This window comes from Jaculus jaculus, chromosome 4 (genome assembly GCF_020740685.1).
Source record: "Jaculus jaculus isolate mJacJac1 chromosome 4, mJacJac1.mat.Y.cur, whole genome shotgun sequence".
NCBI classification, from domain to species: domain Eukaryota; kingdom Metazoa; phylum Chordata; class Mammalia; order Rodentia; family Dipodidae; genus Jaculus; species Jaculus jaculus.
Genome location: NC_059105.1, coordinates 44,116,730 through 44,134,900, shown reverse-complemented (window position 1 = coordinate 44,134,900; position 18,171 = coordinate 44,116,730). Strand labels below are relative to the sequence as shown.

General features: G+C 40.8%; 1 protein-coding gene across 4 annotated transcripts in view; it reads right to left on the bottom strand.

The window, feature by feature from the left end:
- The window catches only part of Hecw2 (HECT, C2 and WW domain containing E3 ubiquitin protein ligase 2), a 397,209-nt gene that overhangs the window by 29,075 nt on the left and 349,963 nt on the right, over positions 1-18,171 (bottom strand). For all 4 annotated transcript variants that reach the window (XM_045146802.1, XM_045146800.1, XM_045146801.1 and 1 more), the window contains 4 exons: positions 13,523-13,643; positions 12,015-12,128; positions 1,866-2,018; positions 144-242 (listed from right to left, as the gene is read on the bottom strand). In XM_045146802.1, the coding sequence (XP_045002737.1) occupies positions 144-242; positions 1,866-2,018; positions 12,015-12,128; positions 13,523-13,643 (487 nt within the window). The remainder of the gene's footprint in view (positions 1-143; positions 243-1,865; positions 2,019-12,014; positions 12,129-13,522; positions 13,644-18,171) is intronic.

Sequence of the window (18,171 nt, the reverse complement as noted above, 5' to 3'; positions counted from 1 at the left end):
CATTTCTGCAACCTAAACCCTTACTCACTTTACTAACAAAAACCTAGCGATAGTAGAAGGACAATGGGTTTGACAGAAGACTCTTGAATAAAGTGAGCAGCACATGTTACATGCTGATTACACAAGCATAACAATAGTCTTACATTCTGAGAAGTGCCTTGTAAAAGGGCCGTGTGAAGAAAGCATCCAACAAATACTGGTGTATGAGTGCAAGACCAAGGATCCTACCGCTGAAACGGAACCTGTGAAAGAAAAATATGAGCTAGCTTATACATCCAACACTCCCCAGAATGCATTCCAGCTCTAACCATCTAAGTTTGTCCACAATTAGTTGCCTACTGGGTGCATCAGTATTTGTGGGCATGGTAGACTGTGTCATTAGCCAATAGCTCCTACCTCCTTGCTAAAGAAATCTGTTTCAATGATATTTAGAGATACCTTACCTTTACCCTTTGCCAACAAGGTCACCTTATAGGTCCCTACACTTGACACTATGAATTCTCCCAGATCTGCCAGCCTTTCGGTGAAATTCTGCAAATCACTGTCAAGAGATAAAAGACAGAACGAGACCACCAGGGAAGGCAGAGCAAATGTGGCCCCTTCAGTTTGTGTGCATGAATGCTGCCTAGGTTTCTCTCATGAAAACTCAGTAGCAGCAAGTCCCTTTTGAAGAACATACCAGTCTCAGACTGAGAAGGTTCCCATCTGTGCGCTCTCTCTTAAGCCCCACTCGTGATGGCCACTGCCACCATTCAAACATTATGCATGTGGACCTTTGGGGGTTTTCTTCAGTGGGACATTTTGTTCTCCAAAATTTCAAAGCTGAATTCTATTCTGAATCACCTTGGAACCTTTCATGATCATGTATGTATGTGTATATATATATTTCTCTATCCTATGTACCCATGTTTCCAACTCTTTAAAGCATTAAAGACACCTTCCAACCGTATAACTCTATATGGGGGTTCGTACTGTCAGTTTGTCATTTAAGTTCAGGTAAGCTTTCAGTCCGTGGCCAGCAGCTTTGTCTTCCATTATGACTTAGGGTAGCACATTGTAATAGCCAGTGTTAGAAAGCCTCCACATCTGTAGCTAAATGGAAGTTAATTTGAAAAGCAGTCCTAGAAGCTGATGTTCTCCACCCTCCGGGTTAATCTCATGATGCAAAGAAGCTTTTTCCACTGGCCCCACTCATGTTCTTTCTTTTGTTACTAGCAGTGAAAATGAACAGGACAAGTTAACAGGGGTTATGTAAACATTTAAAGTCTACAAATACAAGGATTTAAAAAAGATGTCAGGACATTTGGAATGTGCACAATTTGGGATTTTTAGAATAAATACCTCCAGATGGGAATCTTAAATCTGTTTGTCTTGACTTTGTATGAGAAATTAACTCTGGTTATAAACTTCACGCAGCTCCAGTGGCTCATGAGGACTTCTGAGACTCCCTACAACTGGTCCTTTACAGTTGGGTCATTCAGGCCACCCTTCCCCTCCAGAGGAAGACCAACCAAGCTGCAACTGTTCCACCTCCCTCCCCAGGGCCAGCCTCTTACCTAAGTGACTAGAGAAACATCTGGCCTTTCTAGAGCCTAACATCATCTATAACCTTTCTCCAATGAACTCAAGATTTTTAATCCTACCAAACTCAGTTAAAATTGATTATATGCAATATAAACTATTCCTAGCATGCAGCCTGCCTGTATATTTAAATTTAATAGCAAAAGAGTTAAATGAAGTATAGAAGTGGTAATATAACTGTCCAAGGAACAAAAAGGTTAAAAGGAATATGGCTTCTTATTTAAAAAAAAAATCATAGCATTACCAAAATTAAGTAAGTGAAAACCATTGCAAAAAATACTTACCATTCATGGTGATTGTCTACAAATGCAGACATGGGACTTATTTGTACCGTGTATGTGTCATTGGCTGAATATTCAAATAAGCCATAATAGGGGTTAAAGAGTTCTCTTGATACCAGGAAGAAAAACTCTCTAGAAGGCCCACTGTAATCCAGCCTGAAAAACAACCAAATAATCATAATTAGCTTTTACTTTTTCTAGATACTGGCCATATGTTCTTCTGTGCTCAACTTTCTGTAGAATGCTTATCACATAATTGCTTACATGCCAGGCCTATCCAAAATAAATTCTGATATTATCACAACTTGACCCAAAAATAGTAAAATAGACATTTACACAAAGCATATCCAAAACTGAACTACACATCAGATAAGAACATGTTATTAATATTAATTATAATCAATATTAATTATAATGACTTTCACACACATGAATGCATGTACATGTGTGTATAAGTATTTTAAATATCTGAAGTAGTTACAAGGAAAGGGAGGCTCATGGGAATGTTTCTTTTATACAGAGTACAACCAAAGGGAAGCAGTTGCGTCTGCTCAAGGTACATGGAATCTTTGTGGGATTTCTGGGAAAAAAAAATAAATGAGAGAAGAAAGATGCTTCCATGAATGGGAGAAAGGATATTACAGATACAAGGCTTCCTAGGGAGATCAGACGCATAACCTGGAATGACAGGGTAGAGGATGAAAACTCTAAATTAAAAAACACCACAGAAAATTACAGACAAGGAAAATGAAAGCGCACAATACTTGCTGAGGAAACTTCTTGAAGAACAAACTCGAACTCTAGTGCCCAAGCTACACTGCAAACTCCACTTTACTTACAAAGATAGTGGCAGAGTGAAGTGGAGGAAAATACTGTGTTAGGTTTGAGGAATGGCAAGTGGTCAGCAATGCTGAAAGCAAAAATCAATTATAGGAAGCAGATTGCATTAAAACAATTGGATATGATAAATTTAAAATAAAAATTGTTAAGTCTACTTAACCTTATAACAAAGACTATATACATATACACAGATTCAAAGACAGGGAGGAAGCCTGGGGGCTGATCAACTGGGGGATTAGGATTATGGAAGACTTAATATTTATTTGGCTCACTATGTCTTTTTACCCATCTTTCCACATTTATTATGTGAGCATTAATACATCTTTAGTGAAAAACAAGTTATCTGAGTCTTGTCCGTGATGGGACTGTGTGAGGTAGAAAATGATCATACTGTAGCAAAAAAGGGAGTTGGGAAAATAAAAGGGACCTTTTTATGCATCGAGAATCTACTTGCATTTTCACAGTACAATTCAACTACTCACAAATTGCTTTCTCCATTTTTGCCATATCTGAATATAATGCTATTACTTACTTAATACGTTTCATTATCTCAATTCTTTTTTCAGTGCAAGTTTGTCTTACATAGTATTTATGAATTGTCTCTCCTGCTATTCTGGCTCTACTTTTTCCTAATGCACATTAAAAGAAACACATAAATGCAGTTGTTAAAAGTGTTACCCACACTGACAGTGGAAGCCCATGTGCTCATCCTCACACGGGACGGACAGGGAGTCTGTGTAGGCAGGAAGAGTCACGGGCAGATGACCACCAGGGCCAATGGGGCTTATCCGGCGGCATGGAAGCCCTCTGCTCTGCACAATGAGGCAACATGTGTCCCCAGGATGGGAGGACGGCCTGCAGGCTTCCCTGGGCCTAAGCAGCTCGTGGGAACAGTGACCATCCCTGTCATGCTGCCTCTCTGTGGCCCGGTTCTGGCACAGAGGCCATCAAGAACAAGCAGACGATGTCTACCCTAATATCCTTTATACATTTAGGGTCTTTCAACAAGTTTTCGAATGCCAGTTTGTTCTACACCTTAAAGATAGAGCCGTGTTCCCGCAGTTGCTCTGTAGGAACTCTAGCTCTCTCTGTCTGTCTAATCTCTGTCCCTCGTACCCCTTCTCTCCTCCTGAGCAAATCACTTCCTTCAACCTTCTCTTAATGAGGCAGGGAGGGGGGATTCCCTGGCCATCCTGGGACAGATCTCAACACAGGAGGTGTAATCGCATGAGCACAGAGCTTGAAAAGGAGCTGAGAAGGTCACGGTCACTTTTCTTCCCTAAAGCAGATTGAAGCTACCCTGCCTCTTGGGGTAGCCACTTCATTGTGTTGACCCACAGAGCCCCCAATCTTTCATCCATGATGCTCAAATGCAGGACCCCCCCCCTTCTGTCTGCATTTAACTATATCTTTACTAAATCTAGAGTAGAAAAAGCCAGCACAAGTTTTTCCTTGTCACATTGTAAGACTTAGCTCCTTGTGTCTTTCCAGAAAGAGAGAATGCCAATCATCAAAGGCATATGGGAAGCCATTTTGTCCAATGTCTTAGTTTGTTTTTTATTTTTATTTGAGTTCCAGGTCAGCCTGGCCTAGAGTGAGATCCTACCTTGAAAGAACAACAGCAGCAACAACAACATTCTCTTAGTTTTATAGAGAAAACTGAGGCCAGAAGGAATCAACGACTTGTGTCAAAGGAAAGCTGCAATGGAGGAACCAGGCCTGAGGCCTGAGGGCAGGAGCCCTGACTCCGACTCCGCGTTTAGTGCCGCTTCCTCCTGGTAGCCTGCCCTTCAGTAAATTTTAAATGTTTGTCAAGACTAACACATTACTGCTTGTAGAGCAGGGGTTGGCAAACTATGGCTGCAGGGCTAAATCTGCCCCAACCCCTGGCTTTGTAAATAAGGTTCTATTGGAGTGAACTGTGCCCGTTTGTGGCCGCTCTCCTGCTGCAATAGCAGGGGTGTGTACGTGCCACAGAGCATGCACAGCGGACAAAGTCTGAAATGTTTGCTACCTGGCCCTTTACAGAAAAGTATTGCCAGGCCTCACTGTTACAAAGAGGAGGAAAATGCTACTTTATTAAAATATGTAGCTTAATTAATACTAATCTTCAATGAGGATCCTTCCAGGAAATCTAAGCTGACTACGATGTCCTGGAATATCTGCAACCACAAGGAATGGTCACAAGTGCCAGGTGAGAGTTACTGTCTATGAGTTACTGCTGTGGTCACCCCTCTGCCTGGCTTTCCATAAACAGCTGAGGTCCATGATGCATGAGGGTCGCAGACGGCTGTCATCTGAGGCAAATACTAAAAGAGTCAGGATTCTCACAGAGATAACTGCTAAACAGAAAATAAGCTCTATTGCATCTTTTTCAGGTTTAAAATGAAGGTTTTGCCTGAGAATATTATAATGATCTGATTGTGTGTCTACTTTCCCTTCATACACTAACTAGACTGTAACCACACAGAGAGCAGACCACTCTGTCTCACTTCTTAACATGTTGAGCCCCCAGCCTGATATATAGTAGAGACTCAATATCCACTGTGAATCAGTGACTGGGGCATTCTGATGCTTTCTAGAGAAAAGCCACAGCATTTTATGTTGTTACTTTGCGTCTTGTAGAGTTAATAAATTTGAGCAAGTTTCCTATAATGTGGAACATTAATTCAGTGATATGAGCAGACTGTGTCAATCTCTAACAATGACTCCATCTGAAAATATTGTCAGAAATCACACAAGTGAACTAGGCTTAGAAAGTTCACTGTGTAATATCTTCTAGTATGGTAGTTTGTTAAAATAACAAACACCTCACTGAGTAGTTCCTCTTATATGATAGTAGCAGAATATGGCTGAAGATTAGCAAATGCTCACTGAGGAATTAACTGAGAAACTGAGAAAAAAAACTAAACTCACTCCCAGCCTCCACTTCCCAGGAGAGAACAAAACTAACAGCTCCTTTAGGAAAAACAATATATATTTAACTGGTCAGATTTTTTCAAAGTTTTGTTTTAAACTCTTGAAGTATGGATGGAATCCCAGTAAAGCCTTCAAGCTCGTCGTTATACTTTGATCTGGCTACAATTCAACACTTGGAAGTGTCTATCTAAGAGTGTGTTGTAGGTTACCATTTCTACCTCAGTCCAGCACATACAGTGGAACATGTCCCAGCAGGGCACATGGGCACGAGGTTCCTGTAATGTCTCAGCAACCTCGTCCATATAAATAGTTAATGTGACTCATATCACAAGGATCATTTGTTACATTCCTGTTTTGCCAGTCAGGTTGGTTCCACAACTAAAGGCTTGGCATGGAAATTCAGAAACTCTGGACAGCGGGTGTGTGACCACACAGCAGCTGCATCAGAGGGCATTTCTGAGTAAGCACAGATGTCTGTATGGTGGCATGGTGTCCTGCGCCCTGAGTGCCGAGAAAGCATTTTAAACATTATCACGTTGCTGGGTTGGCCCACCACCCAAGTTGGGAGTGTCACCTGGTGTAGATTAAAATGGTGAATTTTATTTTCCCATTTTGTTTTGTATCTCAACTATAAGCAGATGAAACTAAAATACTCCAGTGGAAGAAGAGAAAGAAAAGGTGATGGCTTCAAGAAGTCACGCCATTGTTTCCCACGAGTCTGTTCAGGTATGCACAGCCTACGCACCTTCTGATTCACCCACAGATATTTATAGCAGCCAGACGTTAGTCTTGAGCCACTTACACAGGCCTGGGAGGTGAACTGAAATTTTGATATGATAAGAAAAGCTGTACTTTGTAATTCCAAGCCAAAGTCTGAAAATGACAAGGGTTGGTTGCACAGGTTATTCTGCATATGCCTCTCTTGGAAACAAGCAGTTTTTAGGTTTAACTGGAAGCTTTATAGCTTTACAGCTCAGGACCCCAGCCTAGATAGTTATATGTGAAAACTGCTGGCCCATTCATGAGCTGTCTCAGGTCGCATCCTCTCCATGTATTTTCATTTGCCTGTCCAGGAGAGAGACCACATATAGAGTTCAATAGAACATACTATATAGAAAGGTCTTAAGTCCCAACCTGAAACCATTTGCATACATCTCCCTAAAGTGTGGCTTTGTAGGACCAATGACTGATGTTACTAATGGCATTTTGTGCATAACGAATTCATTCTTTCTTAAATAAAGGTGCTTTTTACAAGGTTGGCCATGAAGGAAAATGAGTGGAGCAATTGCAATGTAAACATCCCCTCTTTGTGGGATGTTATTTCTTTGGGGTCCTGGATGCCTTATGGGAACATAATGGACTAGCTACCAAACTTCTGATATCACATGAGCTTAAGTTGGCAGGACTTTTAATTAGCAAAAACAATACCCTGAAGAACATACTGAAAGGCAACTTTTAGGTTGACTAGGGATCAACAGCAATGTACAACCACCACACAGCACCTCTTGCCATATTTGGTCAGGATGACAGTTTCCAGCCACTCCACTGCTGCTGTTCATCCCTACCCCCAATTCCGCAAAGCAAGAGGACCATATTAAGCAGGGTAGAAAGTTTAGTGACTAGAACCCAGCTCTCAGATTTAACCAAATTAAACTACTAGCCATAATATAGTGCTTAGAAACTATCTTTCTGAAAAAAAAAATCCAAGCATAACACAAATAATTATTTTAGTGAGAAATACCACTAATGCAGCTGCACCAGCAAGCTCTAAGATGGTTTCTGTATTTTTGTAACAGAAACAGCTATCTTCAATAGTCTGGGATCAATCCCACTTGAATTGGCATATATACATTCTATATATTTCTAAGTATCCCATCATTTTTCTTTCCTCTTATTTCAGGAATAATCGATATATTTTGTTTCAGATATATGCAAAGAAAAGCTTAAGGCAAAGCTGAAGCCTCTGTGAATTTGCTAATTCACCCCATTCTGGAGGACAGATACCTATTAAAAATAACACTCCCCCATTAAACTTTGGCTAATTTAGTATAAAGAAAGACCCTGATTGTGACAAAATAAAATCATTGAGTTAGCATCAACAAGAATTCCAAGAACTGATACCTCACAGGCAGTATCAAGTTGACATAAATTAACATATATGTCACTATCCCTACCAATTTGGACTTTCCACAGAATTAACTCCATGTACTTATTATTTTATTAGCCTCAACTGACCAACAATGACTTCAGAGAAGTTACTCATCCAACAGCCAGAGAAATATTTCTTTAATCTCCTCAAATCTTGACCAAATGTTTTTATTTGCAGAACTTTTAGTTTATAAAAGAAGAATATAGTATATATACCTATTTTTAAATCTGATATTAGCATAACACATTTATTAAATATGAATCTGATAGAAAACCTGATTAAATCCTGTAGCTTCACTTGCTTTTATCACAACTTCAGAAGTCACATAGCTAAGTGGTAAAGTCCTAGTAACTTCACTGCAGACAACACCCCTAAGGTAGTGGTTGCCTAAGTTGTTTTTCAGGAACTTGGAGACAACTTTTATCTATCTCAAACCAGCTGAAGCGACTGACCTACTTGCACCTCACAAGTGTCCCTTGTTTTGACGTTTCTGAGGGGTAAAGCCTCCTCCCTTAGAGTGTCCTGATGGTGCCATTTCTTCACATGTATCCTGTGAAGATCTTACTGTGCATGGCAGCCTATCAGCGACTTCACTTTCCCAGTCTCCACACACGTTTCTTCACACCTTAGACCACCCTGTTTCTTTCTGCCATAAATATCCCTAAGCCCTATCCCTGGAAGGCAGGTTTGAGATTAAAGGCTCATGATGCCTGTGAATAAAGCCAGTTTGGCAAAATTTGTTGTTTCAGTACTTGGTATATTGTGTGGTGGGTAAACCCAGCAATGACGAGATGAATGAACATGGATATATTACAATTAACTAACACTCTATGCAGATTTCCTTAGTTTTCACCTAGTAGTGCTTTGCTTGTCCACAGTCATCTAGGAGACAGCATTGCACTGAATACCACATCTCTTCTTGACAACAGTAATTTCTTAAGCTCCTCTGCTTTCCATGAGCTTGATGATTTTAAAGAATATTGGTGAGATCTCTTCCATTGTCCCTCAGTTTGGATTTGTATGATGGTTATTCCCTATGGGTAGACTGTTGAGGTCATTATGGGTTTGAGGAAGATCACAGAGGTAAAATGTCATTCTCATCACATCATGTTAAGGGCACACACTGTTAGGTGATTTATGACTGAGATAATACTTATCAGGTTTCTCCACTGCAAACTTACTTCTTTCTCTCCTTATCCATGCTGTTCTACAGGGAAAAAAGACCATGTGTATGACACACACTTCAGGAGTAGAGAGCTCTGTGGAATTATATGGAAATACTTTATATGGTGTATTTTCCTATTCTCCCTCCTTTATTTGTATATTCAGCCATGCGCTTAATATCCATCACAATATTAATTTTATACTTTGAGTTACAGACCCTCACTACTTTACTTATTTTGTTACTCAAGTTATTCCCACTCTGGCCATTGGGAATTGGCTCTTGTGCTCCTGTGACATTGTGCCCACATGACAGGCGCACATTGGCTCCTGAGCTCATGTGACATTTTCCCACTGTTGTGGGTTAAGAGCTTTTATACTTTGCGGTGCACACTTCAGCCACCATCTTGTATATTTCCTATCCCAATCCTAGAATCAACCTTTTCTTCAAGGAACCTTGGCACTTTTTAATGTAACAAATCAACATCTGAGTGGCCGGCATATTTGATTTTTATTTCCTGTAGATAGACTTAGATATTATGAACTTAAAACATGACACATTTTGATAACATTAAACCTGGGCAGTGGAATGTAACAGAAAACTTCCACTTCTACAGTTTAATAGGAAATCGTTGTTATTTATTATAAACCAGAATACACTGTTATGACCCTTGAATGAGACTAAATCAGTGTATTTGAGAAGGTGGCAGAGCCCTAAAGAACTACTTCATGTCACATAGTTATAATGTTTCTGTTTTTCAACAAGAGCCTACTCTAATCTTCAAAATGCGAGATGGTGGGGTGGGAGAGATGGCTTAGCAATTAAAGGCACTTGTTTGCAAAGCCTGCGCGCCTGAAGTTTAATTCTCCAGTGCCAACATAGAGCCAGACGTACAAAGTGGTGCATGTGTCTGGAATTCATTGTCAGCAGCCAGAGGCCCTGGTACATCCATATTCTCTCTGCCCCTCTAATGAATAAGTTAAAAAAAAAAAAACAGTTGATATATTCTCATTGCCTCAACTGAGAAATATAGGCATCATAGTTTACATTTAATAACCTATAGGACAGTAACATAACAAAGCCTTGTTTCCAGAAATTCAGTTTCAGTAAGCCTTGTTCAGGGGTGGCAGACTAAGATACGGAGGCCACACCCCAAAACATCCTCTCCTTGTTTTCCCTCTGGTGTCATAGGAAGTAGACAGGTGACAGAACCAGGAAGCATTTGGACATCAGTGGTAGTCAAACACAGAGGAATCCACTCTGCTCAGCGAGGGCCTCCTCCTAAGAACAGATGTTATCAGTCCAGATTATGGGAGACCACTTTAGTGGACCACACCCAAGAAACATCTGTTCTCAAACTTAAGTATCTCTGAGATCACAACAAACTGTTGTCCAAGCCTGGAGTAGGGCTGCATGCCTGTAATACCAGCTTCTCAGGAGGCTGAGGTAGAAAGAGCACGAGTCAAGGCAAGCCTAGGCAACCTAGCCAGATCATGTCTTTAAAAAAAAAAAAAAAAAAAGCTGTGGTTTAACAACGAAGGAAGGCAGCTGGAGCTCTGGGAGAGAAAAATATTCTCATCCAAACCAGACTAGTTCTCTAAGGAAATACTTGGAATCGCATGCATACCTGTGAAGAGCCTAACATTTGCCTCCGTCTTCAATGGTGCACCTGCATCTTTGAGCTAACACACGCTAGAAGCCCATTACGCTCATCGGTCAAGTCCAAGGCAAGCTTCTGCCCAGACTTAGTGTGTGCAAGCATTAAGAGTAATGGTAAAAGAGTTGTTGGCCAAAAAAAAAAAAAAAAAAATCAGACAAAGGTGCAGGATTTTTTTCCCAAATCCTAGTGTTTGTCCTAAAGCACTAGAGATGAAAGGCAAAGGGCTTGGGTCTGGGTTCTGATTTTGCTAGTCTCTAGTTCCATTAGCAGGGACAAGTTATAAAGTCTCCATTGTGTCAACCATAGCTGAGTGGGCAAATCTGTGGGTTATCTTAACTATGATTTATTACTTTTCCTTATCTCTGGGCATGACTGAGAGGGGTGCTCCTAAAATAATCCAACCAACCAGGCCTAGGAGCATAGGGCTGTAATTTCAGATACTCAAGAGGTTGAGACAGGAGAATTACACTTCAAAGTCTGCCTGGGCTGCAGAGAAAGTCCAAGGCCAGCCTGGGTAATTTAAGTGAGGTCTACTCAGAACAGAGGCTAGGGCAAAGGCTGGGGGTGTAACTTAGTCACTGGGTGCTTGCTTAGCGTGTTTGAACTTTGGTGCCAATAAATAAATATTGGAAACAACAGGCTCAAACACAACACAGGCAGAATTAGGACAACCGAATGATATTTTAAAAATTCTATCTATTAGCTGCAGATTTTAAAGCAGGTACTGAGACCTGAGATGAGAAGGGAGGGAGGGACCTAGGAGAAATGAGAGCTGTCAGTGTAAGGTGACCCATAACAACTGCTGTGTGCGTTTGGGAGCAGTGGACACCCTTCAGCCCTTAGTTTCCTAACCTTTCTCCAGGTGAGCAAGCGCTTGAGGAGTCACGCTGGCTGTACAGTTTGTTTACAGCAGGGAGTTCGAATGGCAGCTGTGCTGTCCTCCCGAGGACACACAAAAGCTGGAGGTGGAGGATCAGGAGCAAGGGCCCAGAGTGATGGCTGTGGGAGCTTCCCGGCAGGATGGCAGGATTCTCGGGTGTGACTTATTTAACATTAACACACATTCTACTTAGCACTTCAAGGTAGGAGGAAAGATCACAGATGCTAAAATGCCACTGCTTTCTTTCCTTCAAAACTCCACTTTTCCTCTTTAAAAGAGAGATGCGGAGAAAAGAAACTAAGCTAGTCTCCTCTAAAAATTGAGCTACGGCTGACTTATTAACCAAAGAATTTCTATGTTACATGATTTAAAAACCAGAGGAATCCTTTTTTTTAAAAAAAAAAGCCAAAATGTTTAAGGGTATGAGAACAACAGTTCCTGCCAAAAAGGATTTCCTGTTTGAGGCAACCACAGTGGTGTGGAGAAACATCCGCCCGCAGCCACAGCCTGTGTCCCTCCAGCCACTTCTCTGTTCTACTCACCCTTCCTCCCCGACGAAAGTGACATACAGCTTATTTCTCTGTAGGTCTTTTCTGGAGTAGCCCATAATCTGATTAAAAGCATCTTCCAGCAAGTGATCTCTTCGGATGATTAACCTGTCCATAGAGAGACAATTTGAAAATACAGATTATTTTTGAGTCCTTATCTCTTTGCCACCTGACACTTGCCATTTAATTTTTCTTTACCATAATTAACCAGGTGAGAAGTGATGTTGCTTAATATCACCACTGCCTGTATCTAAGCACATGTTTGTCTTAAATTCTTCACTGCATTAGCAAATTACGTAAGATAATCACGGGTAAACAGATGACCTACGCCATGAAACCCACCTAAGAGTTTGTTCTGAGTAGCCAAGACATTTATCCCAGAAGGACAATGATCATAAAGGAATACACACACACACACACACACACACACACACACACAGCCTTTGTTTACTAAAATAAGCGCGACACTGTGAGGTGTTGCTTTAAGCCTGCAGGCACCTGCACAAGGATTTCAATTACTAAATTCCCAGAGACCATACACTGAGAACCAGAGGAGAGGAGAGAAACAAATCCGTGTCTTGAAAAATAAAATATTTTACCGTTGCACTTAATTTAACAAATTAAGTGAAGCTTGTGATTCCCTAAGAGGTAGATAAAAATAACTGATGCTTGTGAATAATCTATTTGTGAGGATGACAATTAGACCACTGATATCAATTTGCCCACACTGCAAATGGTAATGACAGAGACTCTGGACTCATGGTAGCTGGATCCCCAGAACTTTGTCCTTAGGCTTCACAGGAAGGCGCTTAACCACTAAGCCACCTCTCCAGCCCCCAGGCTGGCCTTTTGTTAGGCACCTGGAGTCACATGCACTTCACTAGATACCTCCTTCCTTGGCCCTCTCTTGGGTGGGATAGCTCCAGTGGACCCATGAAGCAGGGGCAGGGGTGGGGAAGAGGGAAAGAAAAACACATGGAGAATGGAAATATGTGCATAAAACATAAAAGGGTGATGCTTCTGGTTCCCCGGGAAAGGGAAGTGGATAAAGGAAGGCAGAAACAACAGTCATGGCAAGTTCTGTTGGACAAGTGAGGTTTGTTTCACAGGATGAAATAGAGCTGATACTACCCTGCTACATTCAGGTCAGCCTAGGAGCCACTACCATAGAACACAAGACGTCACGATAGTGTTGTATCACATGGTTACCTAATAAGTCAACAACGATGTATTCTAGGATGAAAAATTATCAACTTTTTATTTTGCCTATATGTTTATATACAAACTCACAGTGCTTTTATAACCTGATTTAAAACCAAGCTTAGTTGTGCTTAATTGCATAATTTTACATTATCCTATAGTTTAAAAATGCCAAAATAATTATGCACATTAAAACAAGGACTCGTGTGATGTCTCAAATCACAATCAATTTTGTAAACCCAACCATATCCCATCAGTTCACCATTTATAAATCATGTGACCTGTATCATTTTTTGACTTACTTTAATTTCCCTGGGCCTTGTCCATATCCTTTAGTCTCTAACTTCCTGTAAAAGTTCCTTAGTTTGGCCTCAAAATCTCTCTTGTAAGGGGCTGGAGCACGGGCATTGGCACGTTGTGTACCTGCAGCAAATCACAAAAAGAGGATGACCTGGGTTTTCACTGTCCTTATGTTCATCACCAAACCACAAAGGGCATCCACTGGTATAAATAAAGTGAGGTAATACAGTTAGCTCCTGCATGCCTCCCTCCAAGTTGAAGGACATAACAACACTTAAATATGGTTGTTAGGGAAATCCTCTTTATGCCTTGGTGATGGAGAATAAGGCTCCTTCTCCAACAGTCACCACGAGGCTCATGTGCTTCTCAGATATGTTCCCCTTTCCAGTCCAAGACAGGGTTACTCAAGTAGTTGTTCATGTGTAAGTGTAACTGTTCAGAACGCAATGTCTTTGCCTCCTGCTGAAATGATATCATAGCACTTGGACAGGACATTGCACTGTGAGAGGAGGTGGTATATAGGGGAAGAATAGTGAGTTTGTACAAATCGCTCTAAATTCCTCATCTAAAAAGCCAAACAAAAACTTCTTTTAGATATGCTTTATAAGTAAGAATGATTTTAGACACATCCTTATGTGTATTTCCCATCCCAGGATAAAATGATCAAAATAAAAACTGAATTCAAGTATAACCGCAGAAGGCGCAGGTCTTGTGGTTGCACGAAGAGTTCGTAGTACAAACATGCGTGCCAGGAACAGTGAGTCTGAAGAGTCAGGATTTAAGTCAGTCTATGGCTAAGCGCTATTAATAACATATAAAAGCGACATGGTTTCTTCCTCTTTCCACAGAAAACTGGTTATGAATATGGGAACATGACATAAACAGGAGCTCTTTCAACAACCCAGTAAAAGAAACCAGAAAACACAAACTGGTCTTGTTCATTTCATGTAAATTCCGTGAAATTTAATTTTCCCTCTATCTTTATCTATATATATACATGAGAGAAGCTGAGAGACAGGAGAGAGAATGGGTGCACCAAGGCCTCTAGCCACTGCAAATGAACTCCAGGCACATGTACAATCTTGTGCATCTTGTTTTATGTGGGCGTTGGTGAATCGAACCTGAGTTCCTTGGCTTTGCAGGCAAGTGCCTTAACTGCTAAGCCATCTTTCCAGCCCTGTTTTTGTTCTTTTTGTAAAAAAAGGTTTTTGCTAGGTAGTCAAGGCTGACCTTGAACTTGTGAACTTGCCATCCTCCTGTGTCTGGCTCAACAGTGTTGGAATTACAGACATGAGCCAACATGTATGCATGGTAAAATTTTCTTTTAGTAAATAAATCATCTAAATGAGTATTCATTATGAACTTGGTGACATGGAGATCTTGGTTATTGAGACAGAAATAAAACCTATCAAATAATTAAAAATAATTAAGTTTTAAACTAGAAGGTACACAAATTACTCAGCAGAGTGGGAAAATCTATAGCCCTTGGGCTGCACCCAGCCTTGCCATCTGTTTTGTTTGTCCCTTTTTTTAAAAAAATTAAAAAATTAAAAAATTTTTTTTAATTAATTGCCAACATTTAAAATTAGGCAATTTCAAGTAAAATGTTTTTCTCTTGAAAGTTATTTTGGAAATATTGCAACTGGCTTGTACTTGAGGAGACAAGAGTCAATCCACTGGGCAACACATGCAGTCTCCACTCATTGACACTGGCTGCTTGGCCTCTTAGGGCACTGGAATCAGCTGTATAGAAAATTAATAGTGATGCTACAGAAAAAATAATGTGTATATGTCGAGATCAAAATAGAAAAGGTCTAAGGAAGAGGCTTAATTTCAGCTAAGCTTACAATCAGAGGAACATCTGCAGTCTATACTGGGGTAGGGCAGAAAGAGATGGAATAACCTCCAACTGAGGAGACCTCATAACCCAGTAGAGTGGAATTGTTGGGAAACCCACAGTTAAGTCAGTCAGAAGGATTGGAGCCAGATTAGAGGAGGAATTTCAAAAACTTGGCCCAGGAGTTTGGGATGTGCTGGGAGCAATAAGTCCTGTATATATTCTTGAGTAAAGGAATACACGCAAGGGTATCTGATTAAAGACATTATCTTCACAATAGGTAGGGTAGTTTTAGGATGGGAAAGAGGAAGGGAGACTAGTGGTTGGAAACCCAGCTAGGAGCCTAGGAGTTTTTGCAGCAACTGAAGCCTGAGGGCTAGTCAGGAGTGTGGTGACTCAGGAGCACTTACCACGCGAAATACAAATTAGTACCAGCAGAAATGTAAGGAGGAGGAATTGGGCACTCTGATGATAACACAGTTTCTTAATACCAACACTAGCGAGCATTTGCTAAGTACCTGCTATGCATTAGAATAATGCACTTTACATAGGGGATCTTGAGAAATCCTCACAAGAAGTGTGCAAAATGGCTATTATTATTTTCAACATCATCACTTTGCAATGAAGGAAAATGAAGATGTGGTTTCCTGTCCAGTCACATGCCAGTGACAGTAGGTTTGGGATCAGAGCCAGGGCTATCTGATGCTAAAAGCAGCAGCATGGGAAATGATGCTGGTGGAGAGGAGCATGGGAAACTACACATATTGAATCATAGATGATAGCTGCCTGGATACTCTATAGGCACTGGGCAATACAGTAGTGAAGTCTGCATGAGGGATCAGTCTATGCTTGTGGATCAAATCAATTAGTGTGTGGATGACACTGGGCAGTGCCTGTCTCATTAAAAGTCCTCCGTGTGTTTGTTAGTATTATCGGCATGGAGTTAAGTACTCAACATATGGGGAAATCCACTGGGGCTTTAGGATTGGACATCTATAAAACTGGCTACTGATCACTGACATGTCTGGAGGCTTGTTATGATTTGCATATAAAAAGCTCTAAGAGTTATGTCACAAATAAAACAAGTAACCTTGACCATAAAAAAAATCTGAGAAGCAGAAGTGACTCCTAGGAAGTGGTTCTCAATCTTGACTACACATTAGAACCACATAGGAAGCTTTTAAAAATTCCAAAATTCAGGTCACACCCAAAACACATTACATCAGAATCTGTGTGGGTGCAGCCCAGGCATAAGTGTTTTACACAGCTTCCTGGATGATCCCAATGTGCAGCCATAGTTGAGAACTACTGTTCCCTCACAAGAAGATCCACTGTAATCCAGGAAGCATGTGGGTAGCACTCAGGGGCTAATACTGGGCATCTGATTCCTATGTGTTTGAAAAACATTTGCATCACAAAGGAGCATGACCTGCTGAACACAGGGCTGTCCTGGGTAGAGGGGTGCCAGGGTAGTACAGCCCAAGCCCACTCAGGGGTGGCACAAGAAAGTTGTTACTATTCCAGTCTGAAAAATCCACCCAGCTCAGAAAGCAGCAGCAATGAATCAGCACTCGTCACATAGTCATTGATGGAGAAATAGAAATGATGAACAAAGGACTGAGGGAAAATCTCTCAAGTCTCAAAAGAAACAGGATTCTTTGAGTGGACTGCTTTAAGAAGTAGCCCAATGGAGGGACGAGGGAAAGGAGGGCATCAATATTATGTATCCATACTAAGTATGTCCATAAAAAAAAGAAAAAGATCATACACTATGGCTGTATAATATGAAATGCCTAAAAGAATGTGGGAAATGCCTTAATGCATTCCATCACTCTCCATATGGACACAATTAAAATGAGCTCTGATTGCATTTATACTCTAGGTGAAGGGATTTAATTATGAAGATGCTGGAGGCAAAACCTGTTTAATGTAAAATTTCTGTTGCCAATAATTCTATTACTAAAAAACATTTATATATACATTGCTTCAAATTACAGTAAATTATGCTATTGACCTTTATCAAATTCTTTTTGGATTTATTTACACAAGCTCTCATTCCTGTCACTCAGGCTGGCATAGAACTTAAAATTGTGTGGCTTTTGCCTTCCCAAGGCTAGGATTACAGGCGGAAGCCACCACACCTACACCTGGCTGTCAAAATTCTTAATACCTGTCATGTACAATGGCCAAGAGATTCCAGGGCAAGAATGAAATCTAAAAATGTTCTTAGGAGACTGTGCTGACAGGACTGTGTGAGAACCATGAATGCAAGCAAAGCCCGAAGGTGGAATCCTCTTCCAGCGAGAGTACATTCGGAGTCTTCTCTAAGGAACTCAGCACAAAACGGTCAGGGACACAATCCAGTGAGGAACTCTGATAGGTACTGAATTGTTCTTTGTCATTAGTAGGTAGATTTTAAGGAATTTCATAGAGTCATATACTATTGACATACTTGTTATGCAACCTTCCATAACCATATACAAGTTCAAGAATTCGTTTAAAATTTTTTTTTTCTCTTTTTTTCGGGGGTTGGAGGAGACCAAGGCAACTGGCCTTTGTGGTACAGAAGAGAAGGGAAGTGGCTTGTTTACACTTTTTTCTTTACTGGGTATGTTAAATGGTATCATAAAATTTTTTAAATTATTTATTTATTTGAGAGAGAAAGAGGGAGGGAGACAGAGAGAAAATGGGCACTCTATGGACTCCAGCCACTGCAGACAGACTCCAGACAGATGTGTGTGCCCCCTTGTCCATCTGACTAATGTGGGTCCTGGGGAATTGAACCTGGGAATTTTGCCTTTGCAGGCAAATGCT